Source organism: Meles meles, chromosome 7, assembly GCF_922984935.1.
Source record: "Meles meles chromosome 7, mMelMel3.1 paternal haplotype, whole genome shotgun sequence".
In the NCBI taxonomy this organism is placed as follows: Eukaryota; Metazoa; Chordata; class Mammalia; order Carnivora; family Mustelidae; genus Meles; species Meles meles.
In genome coordinates this window covers 108,501,226-108,525,961 of record NC_060072.1, presented here as the reverse complement: position 1 = coordinate 108,525,961, position 24,736 = coordinate 108,501,226, and the positions used below count along the sequence as shown (strand labels likewise).

The following is a 24,736-nucleotide window of genomic DNA, read 5'->3' as shown; positions in this document are numbered from 1 at the left end:
TAGTTGCCGTTTTCACAAAAAGTCAGGGAGATGGCTAGCGTAGAAACATTGACGCTCGGAAAACAGCATGTCCACGCCAAGGGCACAGGTTGGAGAGCAGGTTATGCCTATGGGAAGGGGCAGGCAGGTGAGGTTTCTGGGCAAGTCTGTATCCGCTGCAGAGGGTTTGAGGGACAGTGCTGGAGACACCCTATGCCTCCCGCTGTCCCCCTTTGTTCCCATCACACATGGGATCTGGTTGCTTGCCCTCTGATGTGGTTTCTCCTGGGAGGCTGGAGGAATGAGAGTTATTTGGTAGCTTTTCATGGCGAGGAATGTGTGATTTGAACAATGCTGGGCCCAGGATGCCCCAGATTCCTCAGTCCACGCTGGCATTAGACAGGAACTATCGAGAGCTGGAAATAGGCTGTGGGGCCCCGGGGGGCGGGTCGATTGTTTGTGGCAACTCCACCATCACCATCTCTCCTCATCCTGGGACCATGGATGCCACAGACAGGAAGGCACCTCTCAAAGTCATCTAGGAAGGAAGAGACCGTGCTGCACTCAGCCGCTCAGACTCCAGGTGGGGCCGGGTTCAGCCTGCCCAGGGGGTAGCTGGCACCTGCTTTGGTCACCTGCCCCTGTCCTTAACAGCTCTCTTGGGAAGGCTTCCCTTTGCATTTTGAGTCCATTCCTCTCATTCTGCCCGAATGAAGCAAGACAGAGCCCATCGTCCTTTGCACAGAGCCTTCAAATGCAGGAGAGTGTGATGTTTTCCTTCTGTTTTGGAGGACCGGGGGGAGGTGGTGTCCACTTTCGACACATGAGGCAAGACAGCTGAACAGAATTTGTAATGGATGAAATATTGGCTCAATTCGGAATTGGTTTTCTCTAGTTTAATGGGGTAGGAAGGTACAGTTCTGTGCTGAGCTAACTTCATGCATTTTTTAAACCACTTTGTTTCAGTGATCAAGAGAGGAATACATGAATAAAGAGTCCGTATTACGCTGTCCATTTGAGATCTCACGTCCCTCAGAAGTAGGCAGTACTCTCCCAGTTTTGTAGGCAAGTAGCCTGGACCCTCATTTCTAGCCAGAGTTCTGCCAGATGACCCAGGGACACATTTCACAATGCCAAGACCTGCCATGTCTTCTCATGGCACACGTGACATTTTGGCATACTTGAGCACATTTCTGTCTCGAGGGCGAATCGTGTGTGTTTGCTTCAGCTGGGGAAACTTTCCTGACCAGGTGTGGCCCCTGCAGAAAGTAGGCAGCTCTAAACTTCATGCCTGGAAAGCCTCTGTTCTCATGTCCTGCGACCCTCCTGGGCTGGACATGTCAGTACTAAAGATCCAAGGCCACGTTTCTCAAACATTGTGACTCAGTCCGTGCCCGTGTGCATGTGCTACATCTGAAAAAAGAAAACGTTTCGTGAAATTACCATGTGAGATACATGCCGATATTTTCTGTTTAATTTTTAAAAATACTCTTCCTGACCCACTAAACTGGTTTCATAACCCGCTAATGAGTAATGACCTGCCATTTGGAAAACACTGATCTTGGGAGTCACTATAGATTAAAGCAAATGGAAACAATTAGCAAGTTAATGCATTTGGGTCATGGTCACACATCTAATATGGCTCAGATTCTTTATTTCTTGCGATTGGGTTTCTCTTTCCTTTATTGTCATCGATGCCTTCAAAGCAGGCACCTGTCCAGGAAGCCTTGGCTTTCACATGTCTCTTAATAAGGACCCTTGTCAGTCAGTATGTTAACATCATCTTTCTAAAATAAATCTGATGTTACGACACAGGTTTTTACTTAATGGGTTATTTTTCATAATAAAAGTATGAACAGAGCCCTGATTTATGAAACTGCTCATTTACTCAACAGTTTTTGTGGCGTGTTTCCAAGGTTGAGTGAATGAGCAAATCCATGAGTTGGAGCCGGGGACTCAGAGGTGTCCCCTTCCTGCCCTCAAGGAGCTCACCCCTGAAGGGGGTGAAAGGCTTGGGCAGGAAGTGCGTTGTGAGAAGCACCCCAGTAGAGGGGCTGGCAAAGGCTCAGTCGGAAAGACAGACTCCAGGGAGCTGGGGGGTGGAGCAGGAACCAGACCAGGAAGAGAGGAGGGCTGAGTGGGGTCTTGTGGGATGTGCAGGAGTTCGAGTCACAGGCCTGCTAGGTTGTGGTGAAAGAAATTTGGACTAGAATCAACAAGGTTTTTAAGTTGGAGCAACATAAGCTCAGTTTATTTTAGAGAGATGTTTGTGAGGGCAGATGGAAAAGGCGTTCTGGAAATGGATGGGCCGGGAAGGGGCCACCAGGCGGGAGGGTTTGGTAAGAGTCTTTTGTTGGTTTTAGAAGAAGGAGGTAGTTGAGGAGCTTGGCCAAGGGAATGGCATGAGGAGGGGAAGGGGGCTGGCTTCTGTGGTGTGGGGACAGCTCAGAACTGCAGGGCGAAGAGGTAAAATAACAGAGTCTGAAATCGCTCTGGGTTTCTAGATCAAGTGACTAGACCGGTGGTGATGCTATTAACAGAGTAGAAAATAGCAAAGGAAGAAGAGGGAGGCAGACAGAAGAGAGGAGAACAAATTGAGATTTGGGCCTGCTGGTTTGCATTCCTGGTGGACACCCCAGTGGAGGTGTTCCAGTGCTCGGCAGCCTAGGGCAGGGCTCCTGGAGAAAGGGCACATTCTTTTCCTAGTTTGACTGCTTCCACCTGGTCTTGTGGTCCAGGGTGAATCACCTGAGCTCTGCCAAGCGGGGAAAGCAATGTTTATCTTGCCGGGTTGTTACGAGGACTGGGGAAAGGAGCTGTTGAAATCTTGTCACAAGGTAAGTATTCAGAATCTTATACCATTACTATCAGTGATCAGGGTGGGCTGAGAGGAAGGATTCGGAGCTCCCATCTCAGGTTTGTCACAGAATGACACGTGTCTTTGGGCAGTTATGTCATCAGTCTGGATTTCCTCATTTGGGGGTGGCAGGCGTGGGGCTTGATGACCCCTAACAACAATCCCAGTGTGAAAATTCTGTGATCTTCTGAATGTTGAGGGGAATAATTTACCAATACATTGGTTCATAGGATGGGGACTTGAAATCGCCAGTGTGCGTAACAACGGCGAGAAGCTAACGAGACAAACGGCAGTGGGCAAATGTCTACAGTTACACCATACCTCGATTTATAAAACCGCAGGAATATTGAAGGGGGGCTCCGCCTTAGTGTGCTCGATGTGACCCCTCTGGGCAGGGCCTGGGGCTGCTCAGGGCTTTATGTTCACAGTGGTCTGATGCACAGTGGGAAGGGAGTTCGGTGCCAGGCTGCACGGATGGAAGCAGAGTGTCCAGATCATGAGCTATCACAGCCTGTAGCCCTTGCCATTTTCGGATGCCAGGAATGTGGTGTTCAGCCCATTCATTGACGGCCCTGTCGTTAATTGTTTACCTGCACCTGCTAAGTGCTGGGTGCCAAGGCGCGTGCTGGAGGTGCTGTATTATTGATCAGATGCTGTGGTCGAGGGCCCTGCGTCTGGGGAGGGCATCGGCAGACCAAGATCAGCCAGAAGGAGAGTGGGCAGGGCTGCAAAGGACCTGGAGCTTGCTTCATGGGTGACAGCGGGAAGAAGTGGGGATGCTGTGCTTGGGGAAAGGAAGGCTCGGGCACATGATGCTGCCTTCTTGCTTAGGAAAGGCTGGTACCTGCCTGAGGAATTAGGCCTCTGCTTTACTGCTCCAGAGGGAAGAACTAATTCTATGAGCCAGAATAATGATGATGATGATAATTAAAAGAAATATTATCTACTATTTATTAAGTGCCAGGCACTGAATCAGACCCTGTGCACAGATCACCGACTCTGCACGCTATTGGGCATTTATTGTGCTCATGATTCAGATCAGGAAACTGAGGCACAGGGCATTTAAGTCATTTGTCAAGGGGCAGAGCTGGGCTTTGATACTGATGGGACTGAGTTCATGGCCCTGGTCTGCCCCATACCCCATCCACGTCTTGATGGTGGGGAGCAGAGGCGGGTGGGTGGGGCTTTTAAGGCACAAATTTACGGGAGTTAGAGCTGCGAGATGATGCCTGGGTAGTGTCCAAGCAGAGCTAGTTGGCTGCCTTGCGGGGTCTTCCCCAGGGGGCTTCTACTGAGGGACAGAGACTGGCTTGATTTTCTTGGGCTCCCTGGCTCCTAGGACAGCCCTGGAGGGAGGGAGGCAGTATGCCCATTTTGCAGGTGGGGAAGCTGTGCTCACAGGGCCTGAGCAGCTTGCCCAAAGTCATATGGTCCCTGAGAGATAGATCTGGGACTTGGACCTGGGTCTTGTGACCCCTTCCCACTACCCCACTCTGCCCTCCAGAGCTTGACAGCAGTCAGACCTTCTGTGGTTTACATTAATCTTTTGCCTGGATTCATGCTGCCTGCTTCTCCCCGCTCCTTTGCTGTATCTGACAGGTTGCCTGGGATGTCCCTTGGGTGCCAGAGCTCAAGACTGGCCTCAAACTGAGGCCTCAAAACTGAGCTCAAAGGCAGCCAATATCTGAGCCGATGGAGCGGTGGTACCACAGTTGGTGTGCACGCACATGTGTATGTGTGTGTCCTGGAAGGGCCATGGGGGGAGTTTGAAATCGGGGGGGGGGAGGCTGTGCGTGATGTGGGCTAGGCTGGGATTCCTGGCAAGTTGGGGGTGGCGGAGAAGGCTGACGGATCCCAAGGGAATAGTGGTCTCTCTTCCTGCCCCTTATCAGCCCTCCCCTGGGGTTCTGCTATCCCTTTCTGGAAGGCAGGCAGGGAGGGAGCAGATTAGGGAAGTTAATTACTCACATAATTCACCCAGATCAGACAGGCTTTCTGCCTAGGAGATGCTCTGCTGATGGAATGAGGAAATGGCTGTATTTGCCAGTTCTGGTTACTGACGGAGGGTATTGGAGGGTAGGGAAGCTATCGGTATACCCTACCAGCCTCTCTGGGGAGCCGATGCCTTGTTCTTGGCCTTATGTGAGTGAGCTCTTCTCTCTCTCTCTCCCTCTCTCACCCTGTGGTTCACTCTCCACAACCCCATCTGCTCCCAGGCCCCCGCCTTTTTCTGGAAGCACTGGATCCGGCCAGAGGAGTCGGCTGGGGCTAGATGGTCAGACTTGGCTCATTCACTCAACAAGTGCTTCCTGAGTCACTGGCACGTGACTGGATGCTAAGGGGACACAGCAGGAACTGACTCGCGCTCAGCTCTCTTGCAGCTGACAGTCCGTTTGCAAAGATGAGCCCTGCCCATTTGGGCTGCCCAGGCTGAGTCAAGGAGACCACGTGACCGGGGATGGGGAGGGTGGGAGGGCAGGTGTGTGTCAGGGTCATGAGGAGGGGGAGACCTGTAACTGGGCCATCAATCCAAGGAGCCTCCCTGCCAGGGGAGGGGATGCTGACTGAAGCCTGGTAATCAGGGCAGGCTGGTGGAGAGCTGAACAGGGCCACAGAGCCCTCTCTGAGGCTGGGACAGCCACTTGGGGGCCGGGTCCATGACAGAACGGGGCACGCAGGGTCAGGGCAGATGATGGCGTGCCTGTTGGAGCTGTCTCAAGGGCTGATGGTGAGAATGCTGGGTATCCACTTTGTCAGCTCGGCCGGGGAGCGGGCATATCTGAAAGTGAACGGTCCAAGGCTGTATCTTTGATGACACATGCAGGAGGGAAAGAGAAGCTTCCCCGGAGTGACCTAATCCTGCATTCTGTTCTGCGTCCTCCCACCCCCACCCCGTGCACGTCTGTGAATCTGGACTGGGGCTGACAGAGTGGTTTTGGCAGATAGGTCCCTGCTGGAGAGGGGAGCTTTTGGCCAGGACTGTCTTCCCAGCTGGTGTGACTTCAGATTCCTGACAGAAATGTCTCAGGGTGACTTTGGTGATTACGTGCACATGTGTCTTCAGGAGATGAACCAAAGGGAGCAGTGGGGGTCTCGCGCCCAAACAGCGTCCGGGCCTGGAGGGTTTTGCTGGAGGCAGTCGGACTTGTGGGGCCGCTTGAGTCAGGAAAGGAAGGACTGCCAGGGGCCCTCTGAGTTCAGCACACTTTAAGAATCCCTTGAATGTTTTATTAACAGAGGAGGTTATCATGGTCCTGCTTCCAGAAATCCTGACTCCATGAGGCCAGGGTGGGCTCAAGAATTTGCCTTTGGTCTCAGAACGCCCAGGGATTTGGAAGTAGGTGGCCTGGGAACCTCACTGAGAGAAATGTGTTTGGAAGGGAACTCGGCACTTGGAAAGGGTACGGGACCAGGGCTGTGAGCCCGGTGTGGCCCCTCAGTAACGGGCTCAGTGCAGGTCTCGTCCCCTTGGATACAGTGATGTGTGTGGCCTTTCTGCCTCCCAGGACTTCAGTGAAGGCGAAATCCCGGCTTCGGTGAAATCCCTCTGTACAGTGCACACGTTTCTGTCGACGCTTTTACAATTACAATAAAAATGTTGCGAGGAGTCCGCCTGGTTGACTGAAGCCAGGGGAGGGAAGGGGAGGAGAGTAGAGAAGTGAATTGGATGGTCTCCGAAGACCCATAGCTTCTGGGATCTATTTCCAGCCAGAAAATTCAAGGAATTGCCCTCTCCCTCCCCCAATCCAGGTGGCGAATCTCTTTCTTTACCATGTGGGTGGCTACTTCAGTCTTGAGATAGATGGGTAGCAAGAAGAGAGATCCCCAATCTCCCTAATTACAGCAGCTTGTGGATCCCCTTTCCCCTTTCTCTGGTGCTGATGTTGCTTAAACTGAGCAATTAGAGCTGTGCGGCAAGCTCCCGGCACAAGCGACCCAGCCTGCCCTAGGTGGTTTTGCTGATGTCCTGCGGCATGAGGCTGGGATGGGGTTAGCCTGCACTCAGAGTTTCTGTTCTGTGCATCACTTTTCAAGCCAGCTCCCGGCTGCTGGCTGTCCCATGGCAGGGCCTCCATGTTGCACAACGTCAGGAGACATGCTGCCCAGAGAACACAGTGTCACTCCTCCCTTGGAGGTGGGTGGTGGCAGCCCTCCCAGGAAGGGTCGCAGCCTGGAGCATCCCTGTTTTGTTGCTAAACTCTTCTGCTTCCTTGCTCCTATGGTCTTTATTACCAGTTTGGGTGCCTGATGAGGTCACTAGAAATGTATATGTTTTGTGAAAAATGATAATGATAACAGTGATCATGACAAGTTTGTCCCCTGACCACACTTGGTTTAGGAATACATGTGGAAGCAATCGTTCAGTAAACAAGTGTTTGTTGAGTGTGGCCGTGTGTCCTGCAGTGTGTAGAGTCACTGAGGGGGACTGGAGTCGGGGAGAGGGGTAGAGAGAGGGACCCAGTGAATAAGCCATTCTCCGATAACAGGATGCCTGCTCCCTTCATTCGGTCTGCATTTTCGGTGTCTCCTTGCAATGTCCGGTCCTGGGAGATGGGTACCATGCTAACTCCAGCTCTGTTGGAATTTCGAGGTTGTCCGGGTGGGGCAAGGAGTTGTTTTAATGTGGAAACACAGGGGGTCATGTTCAGAAATGGAATCTGGGTGTGCCTAACGCAGCTCTTGACTCACTTTCCCCATGGCTGGTGGGTTTGAGGGTGTAGACCGGGAGTTTCCCATCCCTCCACGGAAGGTCTGGTGGTACGCAGGGTGGCCGACACTCCCTTTCCGAGCTCCCCAGGTCAGCACTCTTGGTGAGTTAGCTGCTTCTACCTTCAGCCCGGGCCTCCGGCCCGCTGTGGCTACGTGCTACAGCTGGGCCCGCAGAGCTTAAAATAGCAGTATGAGCTGGCTGTTTTGCATGTGGGGAGCCCGCCTGAGGCGTGATGGGGCAGCTGTGCGGAGTTGGGGCTCCACTGGCTCCAGCCACTGGGGTGGGGAGTACTTTTGGGGAGTTTCTTCTAGGCTCAGGGCTGGGGGAACAGGGGGTGGTGGGTTGGGGGCTCAGGTGTGGGTGGTGCAGAGGGGAAGCAGGGAGCTTGTCTTTCCTAAGACCTTTTAAAGGAATGCCTTGAACCTGACCACAGAGCCTCCTACCACGGAGCTCAGAGGCCTTCGGCTTGGTGTCCTGTCTGGCCTTCGCCCTGGCCCTTGGTACTGCCCAGGGTTAGCCATGTAGGGCCCCATTCTGGCCTAAATGAGGGGAGAAAATGGGGCTTAGAGGTGGGGGTTGAGGGTGCTGCTGTGCCCGGTCATGGTGGCAGGATCAGCACGAGAACGCAGGCATCCTGAGCCCAGTCGGACAGGCGCTAACCACTGGGCTTCCTCACTCCCTGGCTGCCTCCTCTCGGGAAACCAAGATGGCACCCAGAGGATCGGGCAGGGGCATCCTCCAGGCATTCCTTGGTCCAGCAAGTGCTTACTGAGTACTTGCCCCAGGGGAAGCTAGCGAGGAATGAAACAGACCCAATCCCTGCCTTCACGGAGCTTCACGGGGAGAGAGCTCGTAAGCAATCGGTTAAACGAAAAGTAGAGGCATACCCTGTTCAGTTGTGTTGCGCTCTGGTGCAGTTTGCAGATACTGCATTTCTCACAAATTGAAGGTCACGGTAGTACAGGAGCTAATTTCAGTTGTCCTTCTCTGGTGATTAGGCCACCTGTGGGGCACCCCAAAAGACCAGACGGAGGGCTTCTCCATCCCCTTCCCCATAATGTGTCTGGCCAGTGTTCCGAATCCCACACCATAACCGTGGGGCTTTTCCTACCAAGGGGGAGGGCAGGACAGGGCTGGGTTTCTTCTCCTGGCCGTGGAGTTTTTTATGGAGGGAAGGGAGCTGGGCTGTGGTTTGCTGGAGCCCACGGGCACTGGCTCTCAAGAGCCTATTAGTAAATGGTAGGAAAATTTGCCAGCTGTTAAGCCATGGGTAGCCTCAAACTGGCCATGATAGGAGGATCGACACCGTGGAAATTGGCAAGGACTACAGATCATGGCTTTTCCCACCATCTGTGGTCCTTGCCAGGAGAGCTGGTTGTTACACACTTCTCAGCCCAGCCCTGGCTTGTCATCTCCCCTCTACCCGGACTGTGGCTTTGGAGGACAGGCCTCTGTTTGCTCTCATTTGGCAAAGCACATACATGTGTTCCTGCTGTGTGAAGTCAGAAAGAACGAGGGACATGCTGGCTGAGGGTGTGATGTGAGCAGGTGTTGGCCATGCTGGTGTGTTACCCAGGGCTGATGGGGCTCGTCCCCCGGTGCCACGCTGTGGGGCTTCTCTGTCACTCCTGGCTGGACCATCCCGATGCATGAGTGCTCTCTCATCTCATTCTGTCCCTTCCCTCGACCTCCTTCTGTGTACGGAGCACACCATGTGCAGGCCTCTGTAGGGGTCAGCTTTGTGCGGCAAAGTCGGGTCTGCTCGCTGTAAGGGAAGATCTGTGGGTTAGAAGTCAGGAAACATGGGTTCAGTCCCAGCTCTGCCACTAACTCGTGTGTCTCTCATGTGTGCCCTTAAACATGAAAGCCCCTTGAACTAGCTGGGTCATAGGTCACTGCTCACTGTGTTTGGGCATCTGGGACCCCTCTCCTATGCCCTCCTTCAGCAAGGATGGGGGCTCAGCATGCATCCCATCTTTTCTAAGAAGCTTTCCCACATTGGCCAGGCCTCCCTGGGCAAGTCCTCCGAGCACTCAGTCTGTAATCCCTGCTGTGGCATGTGTGTGTGCACTTCTGTCGCTGGCCGCCCTTTCATTTTGTTTCTCTTCCCCCATATAGACCATTAGGTCCTAAGGGTTAATGCTCCCCAGTAACACCCACAGTGGTGGGCTCAGGAGGGACGGGTCAGGGGAGCTCAGGCAGTTGTCAGCGATTAGTAACCAGTATAGCGTCCGTTGTGGAGTTCATATGAAGCTGGGGTGGTTCCAATGTGTTTGTGTGTGGATGGCAGGTTCTGTCCATTGGATAAAGCAGTTTCCCAGGCAATGCCTCATCTGGTCCTCACAATCGTATCCAGCCCCCTGTTCACAGATGAGTAAAGGGAAGTGTGCTTATTCATTCATTTAGACAATATGTACTGTGCTCAGAGAGCTATAAGCCTCTCACCCAGGTCACACCAGTAGTCAGTGCCAGAGTGGGGCCCTGGGCCCCAGCCCTTCCTCCTGCCTGGCTCCCTACAGCACGAGGGTTTGTCCTGGGCTCTCCCTTTGGGAGGCAGACAAGGCTGCAGAGTTGAGTGGAGCGTGCATTCGTGGAAGGATCGGGGATAAGCCAGGTTGGATGCTGGTCAGGCCCAGGCTTCGGGGGTGGAGGGAGAGAGGGGCTGTGCCAGTGCTCAGTGCCTGTCCCCGCTGTGTCCAGCCGACCGGCCGAGGCTACAGGCTGGCATTTCCTCTGGCAGCGGTGTGGGGGAGGGGAAGAGCAGGTGTGCCCTGGCATCTGGCCCGACTGGGATATGAAAACGCCCCTTGGGGCCAGAGCTTGGGGGATGAGTGACACGCAGCCACCCAGACACACTGGGCCTCGTGGAGCACAGCCACATTCTCTGGGCTCCAGGTTGGACATCCAAGCCCTCTGCTGCTTCAGGAGGTGGCCCAATCTGGTGGGTGACCCCAGAAAGGGCCTCCAGGAGGGAGGTCAGATGCTAGTGATTTAGTAAGGTGAGCCTCCACCAGAAAGGCTGAGGGCGGTATCAGGCATGTCCAATGCATGGGTTGAGGTGAGTACGTATGGCGGAGGTGGGGGTGAGGCTTGGGGGCCATGTGGATGGTGTTCAGGGGTTCGGTTAATTTGTCTTCACATTTCTGGAGTGTTCTCCACATACCAGGCTAGTTCTGCAAGAGGATCACAGGTGTGTCCTCTTCCCTCTTCATCCCCTCAGGTCTTCCTGTTGTCTTGTTGGAAGACTTCAATGCAAACAGCCATGGTACAAGGCAGAGTGAGATTAGTGCCCCAAAGAGAGGTTAAGAACAGGAAGAGGGCCTCTTAGTTTGGGGGATCTGTAGGATCAGAGTTTCATTCATGGAGGACGTGACATTTGAGATGAGTCCTGACCCACCTACTACAGACAGAGATGGGTAGGGGAGCCGTCGTGGGTGGAGGGCAGGGTGTACACCAGAGCGTGGAGACAGGGAAGTGGAGCCGTGTCCAGAGAACCGTGAGGAGCTCCTACTGCTGGGGGAATAGGGCCACAGGTCAGAACTCATGGGGAAAAAGACCGGCAAGGTACAGTGTAGAAGGACTTGAATGCCAAGCTTGAGTGTGTGTGTTAAAGCCCCAGGGAGCAGGCGAAGATTTGGAGCTGGTGTGAGGGGGCAGTGTGGCAGCCTGGAGCCCTGTCTCTGGTCCGCAATGGTGGCAGCCTGTGGCAGGGGCCATTTGGAGGAGGACTGGAGGCAGTAAGGGCACTGTGACAGGTGGGAGGCAGAGTGGGGCTGGCAGCTCCAGGAGGGAGGCTGTGATGGGGAACGTGCGTGCGTGCCGACTTCATGCTGGGCATGTGTTGGGCAAGTCTGGGTCAGGGGCCATGGCTGGGTACGTGTCACGGAAGATTGGGTTACAGCAGCTCCGCTGGGACAACCTGGGAGGCTTTGGAAGAACACTGCAGGATTGCAGAGGGTATGGTTCATGACCATTCTCATCTCTGCTACTTGGGAGATGAGAGAGGGCTGGGGCTGCTTCTCTGAGGGCCCTCAGCTGGAGGTACCCTGATGGACTCAGCTGCACAGATGTGGGGTCACGGGCAGAGGCAACAGAGATGCCCTGGGGTTTTGGCCAGCGTTGCTGCCTCACTTTACGGAAGTGGCTGGTGGGAGTTTGGGGACCACCAGCGGCTTCATGTACCATGAGACTCGTGAGTACTTCGACAGCCAGTTTCTGCCCAGTGGGGTTGCCCAAATATGCCTTCCCTCACCCATTCAGCACACAGCACTCACTCCTCAACTCAGGTAGAATTCATGCAAGCTTCCCTCCTGTGAGGAGTCAGAGCTGGTGGAATCGGGGCATGTTTCCCCCATCTTCTTTAGAGCATCCCGAGTGCTCCTTACACGCTGCTCTTCCCGATAATGGTCCTAGGCCCAGCGGAGGGGTGGAGGGATGGAGCGAAGAGGGGAGGTAGCAGGCAGCCATTCCTCAATCGATGGATGGGTCCCAGCTGCAGGAGCCGGCTTCGCAGGCAGGCGGGACGCTGGGTCAGAGAGAGCTGGCCCGGCTGGCAAGTCAGTGCCCTCCATGGGGTGGTTCAGGAATATTGGATTTGCTGGGTCAGTGAATTTCCACTGGTGCATGGCAGTAAACCTCAGGCTTCATAACACTTCCCTGTGCCTGGCTGTCTGGCCTTATCTCATCCTCCTGGAAGCCACCTGCCCTCTTTGATAAGTCCTTATAACAAATCCTTTCTTTCTCTCCATCTCCCTGGAGTGAATGGCTCAGTGTGTGTGCATGTGCGGGTCTCGGTACATCTGTCCAGCACAATGCCTTGCACACCAAGTCCTTTTAGGGGATTTCACAGGGATGCTGATGTGACTTAGAAGAAAGATGGTACTGGTTGGGGACTTTGTTGGGGAAAAGGGCCTGAGAACCTAAGGTGGGCAGTGCCCCGATGGGCCACCAGCCTGCGCTTCCAGGATTCGGTCTCTTCTGTTTCCTCCCACTCTGTACACCTGCTCAAAGAAAAGACTGTTATCCTTTGGGACTGGCCATTCTTGCTCTTTGCATAAAGACTTCCCTGCTCTAAGCCAAGGTGCATTTTTCTACAGTGTGGCTCTACCTCGCTCAAGAGCCCCGCCGAGACCCTTGCTGCTTCCCTCACGTGCTCGGAGGTATTTAAGAGCTCCTGTGTGGGAGCCACTGTGCCAACGGCTGGAACACAGAGGTGACGGGCACGGCTGGTGCTCTCAAGGAGCACATAGACTCGGGCTCGGGGAGGTCAGTGAATAGGCAGTGCCGTGCTCTGATGGACTCCGGAGCTCCAAGGATGGGCCCCAGAATTCAGGAGGAGGCCATTTGGGTGCCACCCGGGCGGTGAAAGTTAGCCACTCAGAGCGTGTGGGGAAAGGGAGTTCCGGATAGAGGACACAGTGACTTTGATGTGTGTTCATCTTGGTGGGCATGTAGGTGGAGGAGGGTGCAGGGGTTGGAGGTGACAAGAGGAGTGGGGGTGGGGAAGCCCCCAAGCATCCAGGGTCATCTCTGCTCCGGCCCCACCTCCCTCCCATGTGGACTTTCTGCGAAGCTTTGTTTTTGCTGGACATGTGGATATGCCCTTCCCGGATGTCTGGGGCACTCTCGCCCTCTGGCTTTCTCTAGCCGTTTCCCCTTCCAGCAAACTCTTCCTCTTACCCTCTGCCTGTCTGGTCCTGCCCATCTTCCCATTTCACAGGTGGGAATAGCAGGGCTGGAAGTCTGGAAAAAGCCTTGAAGAACCAACTAGTCCAAGCTCTTTGTTTTGTAGTTGAGGAGCTAGAGGTCACATAGGTAGCTGGTATCCTGAGGTATTGTTGTTTAGGTGGCCTGAGGTGACCATACAACTGGAAGGCCCTTCTTTGTGATCCCAGCTTGCGGTGTGCACACCCTGCAACGAGCTCCCGTTCATTTGTTAATCAAGTGTTAATTGAGTCCGGCTGCTGGTCAGGCATTGTTCTGGGTATGCAGTAGTGAGAAGAACAGACCCAGTCCCTGCCGTCCTCAGTTTGCAGTCAAGTAGGAGAATCAGGTAGCAAACTGTCACTCAAGGAATCGGGCTTTCAAACTGGGACGAGGGCTAGGCAGGAAGAGGCGCGAGGGATGCAGAGACTGTACTATTGATGGGCAGGGGAGCTGCAGTGTAGCCTGCAGGCGCAGCCAGCAAAGGGGAAGAAACTTCTTTGAAAACCTTTGCAAGAGCTCAGGGATGAGTAGCAGTAAGTTGGGCGGTGAGTGGAGAAAGAGTGTTCCAGGCAGAGGGACGAGCCTGGGCAAAGACTCTGAGGAGAGGCGAGTTCAGAGGGTTCACTGGCGGGGACATAATGAGTACGGGGAGAATCCTGGCCAATGGAGCTAGACAGGTAGGCTGGGGCCAAGGGTGCCAGACCTTTAGTCTGGTTCAGGAATTTGGATTGCAGTAGTAAAGCAGATTAACACACACACACACATACACCCCAATCTCAGGACAACAAGGGAGCAGGGTAAGGGAGAAGACAGTGTCAGCTGCCCTGTGAAGAGGACCCCGGGCTGGGGTGGGGCGGAGGGCTCTGTCCCAGGCTGCAGCAAGAGCCCAGGTGAGACACAGGGTAGGATGGGGTCAGGGCAGTGCCCGTGGAGATAGAAGTAGAAGGTGGCTCATTGGACAGGACTTGTGTTTCATCAGAGGGGGAGCAAGCGGCACTGGGGAATCACGCGTGAATCTTGGGTTTCGGGCATAAACAGTGGGGTGAGTGTTTGGCTGTTGATCTAGGAGGGGAGGCTACAGCCAAGGGAGTAGGGCTAGGGCAAGGTCAGTTTGTCCGGGGCACGTGGAATTGGAGCTGCCTGGGAGGCAGCCAGTGGGGCTGCCGTATGGGACCTGGGTACTTGCACTTGGGACTCAGAAGCTGGGGCAGGCCCAGGTGAACATTTAGGGGACATCAGCAGGTGAATGGCCCTAAACGGATGGGATGGCCAAATGCAGGCATGTTGGGCAGAGGAGAAGGGGGCCCAGAACGGAGGGGGAGGTGCTTACCCCTAGAATTGGAGCCACTGAATATTGTGCATCGATTACGTGTTGTATCTTTGTTCCACTGCGCTGTACTTCAGTGGGGACTCGGACTGTCTTTACTCTAATAATTATGCTGGTGCTTAATTAACAGAACATTTCTGTTTTGAACATTGTGCTGTATACATTGTGGTTTTCACCTTTAATCTCTGTTTTCTTCCTGCCTGGGGGAGTGTGCATTATCATCTCCTTTTTGTGGTTGAGGAAACTGAGATACGGGGGGAAGTGGTCGTTCTAGGTCACCCGGCAGTTCTGGAGTCACCTGCTCCAGAAGGGGTTTGGACACAGATCCATCTAGTCCCAAAGCCCTAGTTTCCACGCCACTACTTCACTAGAGCCCGGCCCTCCATGGCGGGGTGGGATGGCAGGTTCGGACAGGGGGCATTGATGCCATCTGAGCACATGCCATGGCTTCTCACAGAAGCGGGCCCCCCTGGCCCACAGCCGCTGGGGCATGTGGTATGTGCTGAGTGGTGCTGGTGTTCCTGACGGCCCAAACACACCTTCCACCTGGTTCCTCACGATCTGGAGTCCTGACGTGCAGCACTCCTGACCGGGTCATGAGCAGTACAGTTGGTCGACAGCCGTGACCCTGTCTCCTCAGAGCGAACTGCCCTCAGGGTCAGCGGCACACGCTCTGACCAGGGTGGTCACCTCACCTCTTATGTGTGGCGTGTGGACATACAGTTAAGGGACCCTTCACAGTCATGGTTTCTCAGTGGCCAGGAGTGGTCCCTGACAGGGCTCCTCACAGCCAGCACTTGGGCTCTGAGACATGACCGCAGCCCTGGGGAGCTCACAGGGACTAGAGTTCAGCAGGGACTCAGCTGGACGGGGACTTGCATGGTCCTTAGAGCTCCTCCAAAAGGCGTGGCCCCCCGGCAATGGAAGGGGTCCGTGCACAGCTTGGCCTCTGTCTGGTTCCTGTTGGTCTTTCCTGTTTTCTCCCTCTTGCCTTTCCCCAGTCTTCCTCCAAAATGGCCCCCGATCCAAAGCTTCTTTATCTATCTGTCCCTTTCCTCACCGTCCTGCGCTGCTCTGTGTGTTGGGGATATGGCTGTGAACAAAATAGTTGACCTTGTGGCCTTTCCACTCCATTATCTGTAGTCGGGAAATTTAAATTTCCTGAGTTCCCTCGTCAGGTTCTGATGGCCTCAGATAGCCTGCTTTCCAGGAACAATTCCATAGATTTCTGGCTTGGGTCCCATCCTCTGGTTAATCAACTTGGGGCTCTCAGGCTCTCCTTAGAACTCAGGACTTAGGTATGGTGGTCTGCCCTTCCCCTCTACCTGCTGACACATTCTGAGTACCTGTCCCATGGTGGTCCCTGTGACAGGCCCCGGGGTGGTGGGAGGTTGGGGGGGGGCAGAGGGACGAGGTGATTCAGACACAGCCCCTCCCTCCTTCGGGAAGCCCAGTGGCCAGAGCAGAGGCATGTGGGCAAACTATAATTGCAGGCTGAACAAACAGCTGGGGACTCCGGAGGGAGGAGCAGACGTCTCCCCAGAGAACGAGGTACTGGGTCACCCTTGGTATGCTGTCCTGAGCCATTCTAACGGTGGACCCTGCCTCTGCAGCCAAACCCTCTTTGCTTGTGTGTTTTCCTTACGAGTCTCAGAAATTAAACGCATAAAAAAAATGGAACTACCCCTAGTTCTTTTTTTTACTCTGATCTGTTCACTGGCATTGTTACTGTCCTCCCTGAATCCTGGCCAAGTATGGGAACGCATGACCTTGTAGCTGTTTAATTTCCCTGGCAAAGAGCCTTGCTCTGGCCTCTGGACCCTCCTAACCTTTCCTTGCCTCCTGAGCCTTCATGCACACATTGTGGGATATGGGCCCCCTGCTTAGGGACATTCTTCTCTTTTGACACCACTGGTAAATTGTTTGTTTAACAATTAAAGCATTTTCTGTATTGCTGAAAAGGATCCCAATTTTGGAGTTTAAAAACTGGGATGGGCTAAGACTCCCTTCTCCTACAGCGGTGGTCCATCTCACATGTTCCTTAGGATAGCAAGTGCCTCCTCGTGTCTAACCTAAATTCTCCGCAAGGCTGCTCCATTCGAAGCTTGGAGGTACAGGATACCCCATGAGCCATGCATGCTGCTGATCACAGAAATATTCAGTGCAGGTCAGGAAGGGGATCTGTGTGGGCCCATGAGCTCTGATTGTGTGTGGGTGAGTGAGAGACCAAAGCTGAGAGCTCTGGCTCACGCTGCAGGCCTGAGAAACTCAGGAAGAGGCAGAGAGAGCTTGGCATTTACTCTGAGCCCACATCTCCCCAGTTGCCAGTCAGCAGAGACCTTGCATGTTGATTTCACGTATTCACTTCTCTTTCTCCCCTCTGGGAATTCTGGACTTGCTTCACTTTTTTTTTTTTTTTTTTTTGGTTGTTGTTTAAAAAAAAAATGGCAAGGCAGCTTGGCCTTGTTCACATGCTCAGAGATCCTCAAGGGCAGGCTGTGTCTTCCAGTTCCCCTGAGCATGGTGAGTGGCTGAGGCTCAGGGGTGGGTGGGAGACATGGGGACTCAGGCCGCCTTTGCTCTCTGGTCATTACTTCTGCACCCATAATCTCAGAAATTGGGACAACCGCAGCAGCTGATCTTCTCACCTCTCCATGCTGCAGGTCCAGCTTCCTAGGGCACTGGTGTTGTCATGTGCCTCCACTGCTTGGGGAGCTCCAGGGTGAAGTCCAGACTTTTCCTGTGTCATGCAAGGCTGTGCCCAGTAGCTCACTTTGAATCCCAGACATCTTCTCCTGCTCCAGGCAGGCCTGGCTCCTCACTGCCCCTCAGTGTACCAAACCCACGCCTTCTGGGGTGCCCTTACACCCCTCTCTCCCTGACCACACCCACTCCAGGGGGTACCAGGGACAGCTCTTTGCTGGTCCTGTCATGGAACTGGCTGTATCATTCTTCTTTGGGCTTCTCTATGTACAGTCTTAGAGTGGGGGTAGAAGGCTTTTTTATTTTAGGTCCTTTTTTATGAAGTCCTTTTCTCTATGACCTCTCATCAGGACACGAAATTTCAGATTCTCTATTGTGCTTTTAGATTCTGCCTTTTAGACTGGAAGATTCCCAAGGTTGGGAACTAGGTTTTGAGCCCCGGAGAGTGAAGAAATGGGCTTTGAAATCATACAGTTTACTTACCTGCGAAATGGGAATAATATCGCTATTCTATAGGGTTGGCAGGAGGACTCAGTTGCTGTGTGTGAAGCTGGGTGCCTGGGATGTAATGAGGCCTTGCAATTCTCTGTTGCTCTTATCATCCTGATAATGACTAAGCTGGGTGCCCTGATGGGACATCACTGAATTTTGTTAATGGACTGAGGACCAGGCCTTCAATGCCCTCCCGACACGGGTGGCCGGAGTGAGCAGAACTCTTATACTGGGCAGACTCCTCTTCTTACCTCCTCCTTTATCCTGGCCCATCAGGGCCTCCACTCCTGAGGAAATAATTACTGGTCTGAATCCACTTATAATCAGGAATGAAGGAGAAACGATCTAGGGACAAGGCAGACACTATTCTTACTGAATAAGGTGTGAGTTGATGAAAAAAAAAAGAGGAAGCTTTTAGTAGGGGGCCAGCCTGGGAGGGCCCGTGCTGACACCGAGTCTGTCTGAGGCCAGTGACACCAGGCCCTTGAATTTGCTCAGCGCTTACAGGGCTCAGATTGGTCTCGCATCTGCCAGCTCACTTTATTCTGCCGACACCTCTCGGGGGGTAGGCTCTATTAATCCCCATTTTAAGGAGGAAGAAATAGTAGCTCAGAAAGGCAAACCACCTTGTCCTTGATCATACGGCTCAACATCGAGCTCAGAGTGAAAAACAGGTCTCCTGACTCAGAGTCCAGCTGGTAAACGATCTCTCCTGCATCAAAGAAGTAATGTTATGAGAACGAAGTGGCAGCCGGGAGCCCCTGGGAGCCGGTCGAGGCTGAGGAGGACAAAAGGCATCAGCCATTCCAGTCAGGTGGCAGTGGGTCGGTCGGGAGCCAGCCAGACACCTGCCTCTCATCTGTGGATAGCATCCAGAGGACTGCTGTGCCCAACCAGGAGACCAAGGTACCATAGCCATGACACTCCCTAGGTTTCACTGCTGGGATGCCCTCTAAGTGGGGAAGGGGCTTAGAATGGTAACACCATTGCAGGTCCCTTTAAAGAAGCTGAGGGCCAGCCCCTGCTGCCTCTGAGCCAGAGAGGGTGCAGACTCCATAGAGGGCCACCCCAGCCGACCTGTGATGAGGGTCTTCAATTTGATCCCATTGGAATGAGTGTCCCTCTCTGCCTCCGCCATAGCCAGTTATGTTCCTGCCCACCACCTTGGACTAGATTGTGTGTGTCTGAAGGGCAGGGAGCAGCATACCTTGTATCTGTCTCCTCAAGGGTCTGGCCCCACGCTCAGCACATAGCAGGTGTGGAATACTTGTCTGATGGGATCCAAGTTGGACATACCACACTGCTGCTCCCCCCCCCCCAAGGCAGGAATTCTTCTATCCAGCTATCCTTGTCTAGCGCCTGCTAGAGGCCAAGCCCGGTGTTGGGTGCTGGGGTACGGAGTTTCGTAAATACGAAGCCCCTCTTAGGGGCTCTCAGCACTCTCTTCCTGATGGCAGAAAGGAGGTGTGGGCTCCTCACCCCCCCTCCCAAGTCTTCTAGTTTTCTTTGTTTGCCAACTATGGTCGCTCCTGATCAGCTGTGCAGACTTACGCACAAGCCCAGGGGACACAGGTGCAGTGTTTTACGGCAGGATGAAGGGCTCCTCCTGGGTGTTCCCTAACCCCTAGCAAGAGCATTCTTCGTGCTGTTTCCCTTGACCAGCCCCTTTTGTGCAGTCCTCACGGGAGAGGACCCAGCCTGGGTCCAAGAGCACTCCAACGTCACCCTTGGCTCAGGCAGGATTCAGAGGGGCAAGGCAGGACACTACTTCTGCCACCTACTCTTCTCAGCCCAGCTGGGGTCCCAGCGAGCACGGCATCCCACCCGGGAACGCGGGGGCGGTGGGGGTTGGGGGGGCTCGCGCAGCTGCAGGAGTCTCGCAGAGCCGCGTGTGTGCTGGAGCGTGCGCGCGCGCGCGCGGAGGGGGCGGGGAGGCGGCGCGCGCCCCGCGGAGGCCCCAAGCGCCTTTCCCACACCTCGCGCCTCCACTGCGGTCTCTTTTCCCTGCGTGCGGTAGCCAGATCCACGTGTGCAAAAGCGTGTGTGCGTGTGTGTCTGTGAGTGTGCGCGCGTGTGTAGCGGAGGGACCGTGTGCCTCGGGTCGGACTGGCCCAGTGTGCACAGGGGGCGGCGGCCAGCTCGACAGTGGCCGCGCTTCTTTCCTCCTCCTGTCCTCCCCAGCCCTCTCCTCTGGTTTCCTTGGGTCTTTGGTACCTCCAGCCATTCCCTTTCTCTCGCCGCCCCCTTTTCTCCCATGGAAGAGACCAGCGCCTTCCGATGAAGGTTCTGGTTCACCCCCAGCTCCAGAGCCCTTGACATTTAGTGAGGGCTCCGGGCGCACTGGTATAGGCACCCAGCAGAAAGCTAATCCTATTAAAGATAAAGTGTCATTGGGGAGGGGGAGGCTGCCCGCCCCCTGGCAGGCCCAGTGCTCATTGGTCGAATGCAAAGCAGGGGGCGGGGCCGAGGGCCCGGGGAGGGGGCTCCCGGAGATTTCAGAGTCTGGAGTCGGGGCTGGGATTTCGCAGGGAAAGCCCAGCGGTGGCAGCTGCGGCGGATCCCTCGGCAGTGCCCGCCGCGCGCCCGGGCAGCCCAGGGCCGGCGAGCAGCTCCGCAAAGTCGCCGAGCGAAAGGAGGCGGAGCGCCCGCAAAGTGACCGGGCTCAGCCCGGGGGCTGGGCAGGGAGAGGTGTGCCCGGGGACCTGGATCCTGGCGCCCCTGTGCCTCGAGTGAAGCGGCCGGCGCACCGCGAGGCGAGCTGACGCTCTGGAAAGAGAAATCAAATTGCAGGCTCCCCAAAGACGTTAAGTTACGCAGGCCAGCCAGTTCCCGGAGAGCATTCGCGAGCGCGCGTAGAGCCGAGCTGCGCCGCGCCGCGCGGCGCCGCACCGCAGAGCCCTCCCGGGCCAGTCGGCTGGGAGCGGGGCGCCGTCCGAGAGGCAGCGGCTCCTGAGCACGGGGTCTGGCCGGGAGTGCGTCCGTGTGCAGAGAGGGGGCGTTCAGGGTTCCGCCAGCCCACCCGCAGCCTGTGCCCGACTTGGGCGCCCCCTCCGTCCCACGCCGGGAGCGATGCCCCCCGCCCCTCGCGCCCCCCGGGAACGACGCGAGCATGGAGAAGTCGAGTAGCGAGGATTCTTCGATCCACCGGAGTCCATCTTTGGACAGCAAGGACTCGGACTTTGCCAAGCCGTCCACCTCAGGCCGCCCGTTCGGCCGCGGCTTCACGGCCGGCGCCTTCTACGGCACCGCGGGCTCCCGGGGACAGAGCCGCGCCGAGGCTGGCGTCAAGACTGACAAGTACAATGCACCCAAAGGCAGCAAGTACGTGGTGTTTTACCTGGACCTGTCCTTTGTTTTTCTCCTAGAATTTAAGAAGTGCAACATGGCCAGGGGCTGCCTCTGCTGCTTGAAGTACATGATGTTCCTCTTCAACCTGATATTCTGGGTAAGTCCTTGCGTTTAGCTCTCCTTTGCCACCTCTCCTCTTCAGGGCTTATCGTAGCGTGCTCCCCTCTTCCTCAGTGGTGCTGCATTGCCCTGCTTTCTGCACAACGGTAAGTGTGTGTGTGTTTTTAAAATCGTCCCCCCTCCCTTTCATTCATCTTTCTCTCCCCTTGGTGGCTGAATGGAGGCTCCGAATTGCCTGTCTTCTAGGGGAGACTTACTCTACTCCTCCGTGGCTGGCAAAGTTTGCCACCACCTCCTTCCCCTGGTGCAAGTGCCCCCCACCAGGTAACCTGCAGAGATCGGTGTGGGGCCAGAATTTTTAACAGCTGTGACCTTGAGTGGAAAACAGGCACAAATGTGGATGATTTTCAAGTTTCTTCTTGTATTCTTCTTGAATATACAAGAAGATGATATGCCCGGTTTTGCGGGCATGAGGTGGGGGCTGGGAGGGATGGCAGAGATCACTTCCTCTCCCTCCTTCAGTGAGTCTTTGGAAGAGGAGAGGAGCCCCTGTCCCAAGCCGGGAGATGCATTTGTTAGCCTGCAGATCTGCCCCTGAGTTAGGGCATGTTTGGAAAAGGAGAGTGAGGGAGGGTTGCTGCCATCGGGTGGCAGGCAGCTGCTTTTGAGGGATTGCAGTGGACTGGGCAGGGAGTGGGCTGGCCATGTGCTCCCACCATGGAACACCAGCCAACCCTTCCAGGCTCCAGAGCCCCAAAGACTGGAAGGGACAAAGGGAGTGCCCTGTCCTCGGTGAAGGATGATTTTCTAGAGAAGGGGTCTGTGAGTGGGGCAACTTGGAATGGCTCTTGGTTCTCTGTGCTTCTGAAGGCCATGGGCACACACGTGTGCCTGTGTGCAAAAAGGAATATAAGTTTGGCATATTTTAAAACTTCTTAAATTCCTATCTCATGGCTCCTTCATCCCGACTGCTGCCTCCGTTTTTCTTTGCCAGAGCCCCAGCGTAGTCAGCACAGATGTTTGGCTCTGCCCCAGGGCCTGTCAGCCGGCCCGAGGTCCAGAAGGAGCACTGGGGGCAGGAGAAAGTCATTCACAGTGAAGCTGGTTAGAAGCAGTTGTGCTTTGATGTTGAACACTTGTGTGAAGTGACCAGCTTTAACTGACAAAACTTTTTTGGGTGTGTGTGGGGGGCGGTGACTGTTCCCACAGAAGGGGATAGCTCAGGGCTGGGTGGGAAGAAGAAGGAATCTAGTCTTGGTTCTGTGTTAGCTTTTTGTGTGACCTTGGGCAAATCGCTTTATCCCTTAAGAACTGGGTTTCCTTTCCAGTCTCGAGGTAGGGGAGGGATGATGGCCTCCCTCATGTCTGACCTCATTAGTTATGGGACGTCCTGCATCCTTTCCTTCTCTGGGGGGGGGGGGGGGGCTCCTTTCCGGCTTGGGGCGCAGGCTGCTACTTCTCTTCTGAGGAGCCCAATTGGAGATTGTTTGAGTTGAATTTCCCTGCATGCCTGCATGGTCTGGGGCCCTCCGGGCACTGCTGTTAGGGTGTTAACCTGTCCTGTGCTGAGGGTTTTGTGGAAACTGGGGCAGAACCATTGGAATGTCAAGAATGATTTCATGGCCTCCTTGGGCCAGGTGCTCCTGTTCCTCATTTGCCAGCGTCAGTGTCAGCCAAGTGGTGGTGGGTATTTGATGTCTATGATTTACACGAATGCTGCCTTACTCTCATTGCAGAGTTTCCTTCTCTGCCCTTGTTCGTAGTCTCAACCCACCTTTCTGCCTTGCCCCCACCTCTGCGTATCTTACCACTCACTAGGAAGCCCTTGGTAGGGAAGCCCAGGGCCTTGGCCAACACCTCCCACTCAGCAGCCCTCCTCCCCACCCCCACCACGCCACCTGCTGGCCAGAGTAGGTATAGCTACTTGTGGCTCCTTCCTTTTCCAGCTCAGTTCCTACTTAGTTTTCATCCGTCCCCCGCACCCCCCTCCCCCGCCCCCCCTGGGTGCCCGGCTAGTTGGAGGCACTCATTATAAGTTTGTGAGTGAATGAAGGGATGGCCAGAGTGGTAAATCCACACCTGGATTCCCAAGTCCCGCTCCATAGGGAAGAGAAGTTAGTTCTCAAACTTGCCTGTGTTGAAGGCTCTCCTAGCAACTTAGCTGTGGGGGGACAAGCAACTCTTTTCATCTTCCCTTATGAGCTTGGCAGAGGTTAATGAGCTGATTGATGGAGTGGCTTTCTTTTTTTGGTTACAGCAAGGTCTGTCTCTTCCTAATTAGGAGCTACCTACCACCACTCTTCCACCAGGCGAGGGAGTCTCTCTCTCCGAATCTTTGACTTTTCTGATCACTTAGTATTTTCAGAATTCCCGTGGCATGCTACGAGCTGGGAGACATTGGATCTCAAAGACCCAGTTCTTTTATGCTAGTCACTCGTGAGATGATGAAGTAGGAAGGTGGAAAGTTAGCAGAAGAGCAATGGAGGCTTGCACGTGTAAGAGAGCCTGCCATTGTGTTCCCTGGGAGGTGGAAGGACGTAGCAGGGAGTTGGCCAGGATTCGGGCACAGGGCAGGTCACTGTGCTTTACTTGAACGAAGATGTCCTGCAGTCAGGCGCTGGGCCTGATATGAGTGAGGGAGCAGAGGGAAGAGCTGAAGCAAAAGGGTGAAGGTGTCTAGGCCAAGGGCAGGTGGGGTGGGTGATGAGGCAGGACCCCTGGGCCACTTCTTTTGCTTTCCAGGGCATACATGAAGACTGGAGGGCAGTGAGAGGGTCGGAGTGAGGAGGGAGGCAGGGCTGGACAGAGCCCAAGCCCTCTGGGACCCAGAGCAATTGTGAGGACTTAAATAGCCATCACTTTTTCTAGTCTCATGGCTCAGATCCCCCAAGGAGGCTTTTCCGAGGCATGAGAATTGAACCTGAGGCCCACAATCAATAGATAGAGATCTTCCTATAGATCCTGGAGCCTACCTGGTATTTCTCCAAACCCACCACTGCTGCCACACCCCCTGCCTCCTCGGAGCCCGCTGGGAGGATTCCCAGGGCCCAGGAGAGGTGCACCTGTCACCCTGCACCCCCTCACGGGGCGGGAGAATCCTGGGGCCTGGCCACTGGGTGGAGCTTCTAGGTTCTGCCTTTACCGAGGGCCCGGGTGACATCACCAGGGGCCGGAGGGAGGCGGGGCTATGCGGCCAGTGCTTCTCCTTACCAAGAAAAAGACAGGTGACTTACTGGCTGCTGGGCGCCTGCCTGTTGGGGGCAGCATCCTGAGGGGACTGTATACCAGAAATCAAACCCACCCCAGGGTATTCCCCCAGCTGTGGAGAGCCCGGGGCGGTTCCCTCCATCAGCTCCATCCCTGAGTCCTCCCAGGGCCGTCTGGTGGACTTCTCTAGGGAGAGGTGGAGTGAATCAGAGCCTCTCCAGGAGGGCAAAGGAGACTCAGAGCTTTAAACCCTGGACAGGGCAGGGAGAGAGGGCAGGGGTGGGCTTTGGGTGCTGGTGGCCTGTGTATGCCTTCTCTGCACAGCAGATTGTGATCCCAGCCCAGC

The 24,736-nt window shown here is 54.9% G+C and overlaps 1 protein-coding gene across 5 annotated transcripts in view; it reads left to right on the top strand.

Annotated features, from left to right (window-relative positions):
* The window catches only part of TSPAN9 (tetraspanin 9), a 192,665-nt gene that overhangs the window by 88,158 nt on the left and 79,771 nt on the right, over positions 1-24,736 (top strand). For 3 of the 5 annotated variants that reach the window (XM_046013076.1, XM_046013075.1, XM_046013078.1), the window contains one exon: positions 21,141-21,220. In XM_046013076.1, coding sequence (XP_045869032.1) covers positions 21,158-21,220 — 63 coding nt within the window. In that variant the 5' untranslated portion in view covers positions 21,141-21,157. Of the gene's footprint in view, positions 1-18,547; positions 18,682-20,301; positions 21,221-24,736 lie in introns of those variants that run through there. The other 2 variants (XM_046013077.1, XM_046013074.1) reach the window with 2 other exon arrangements.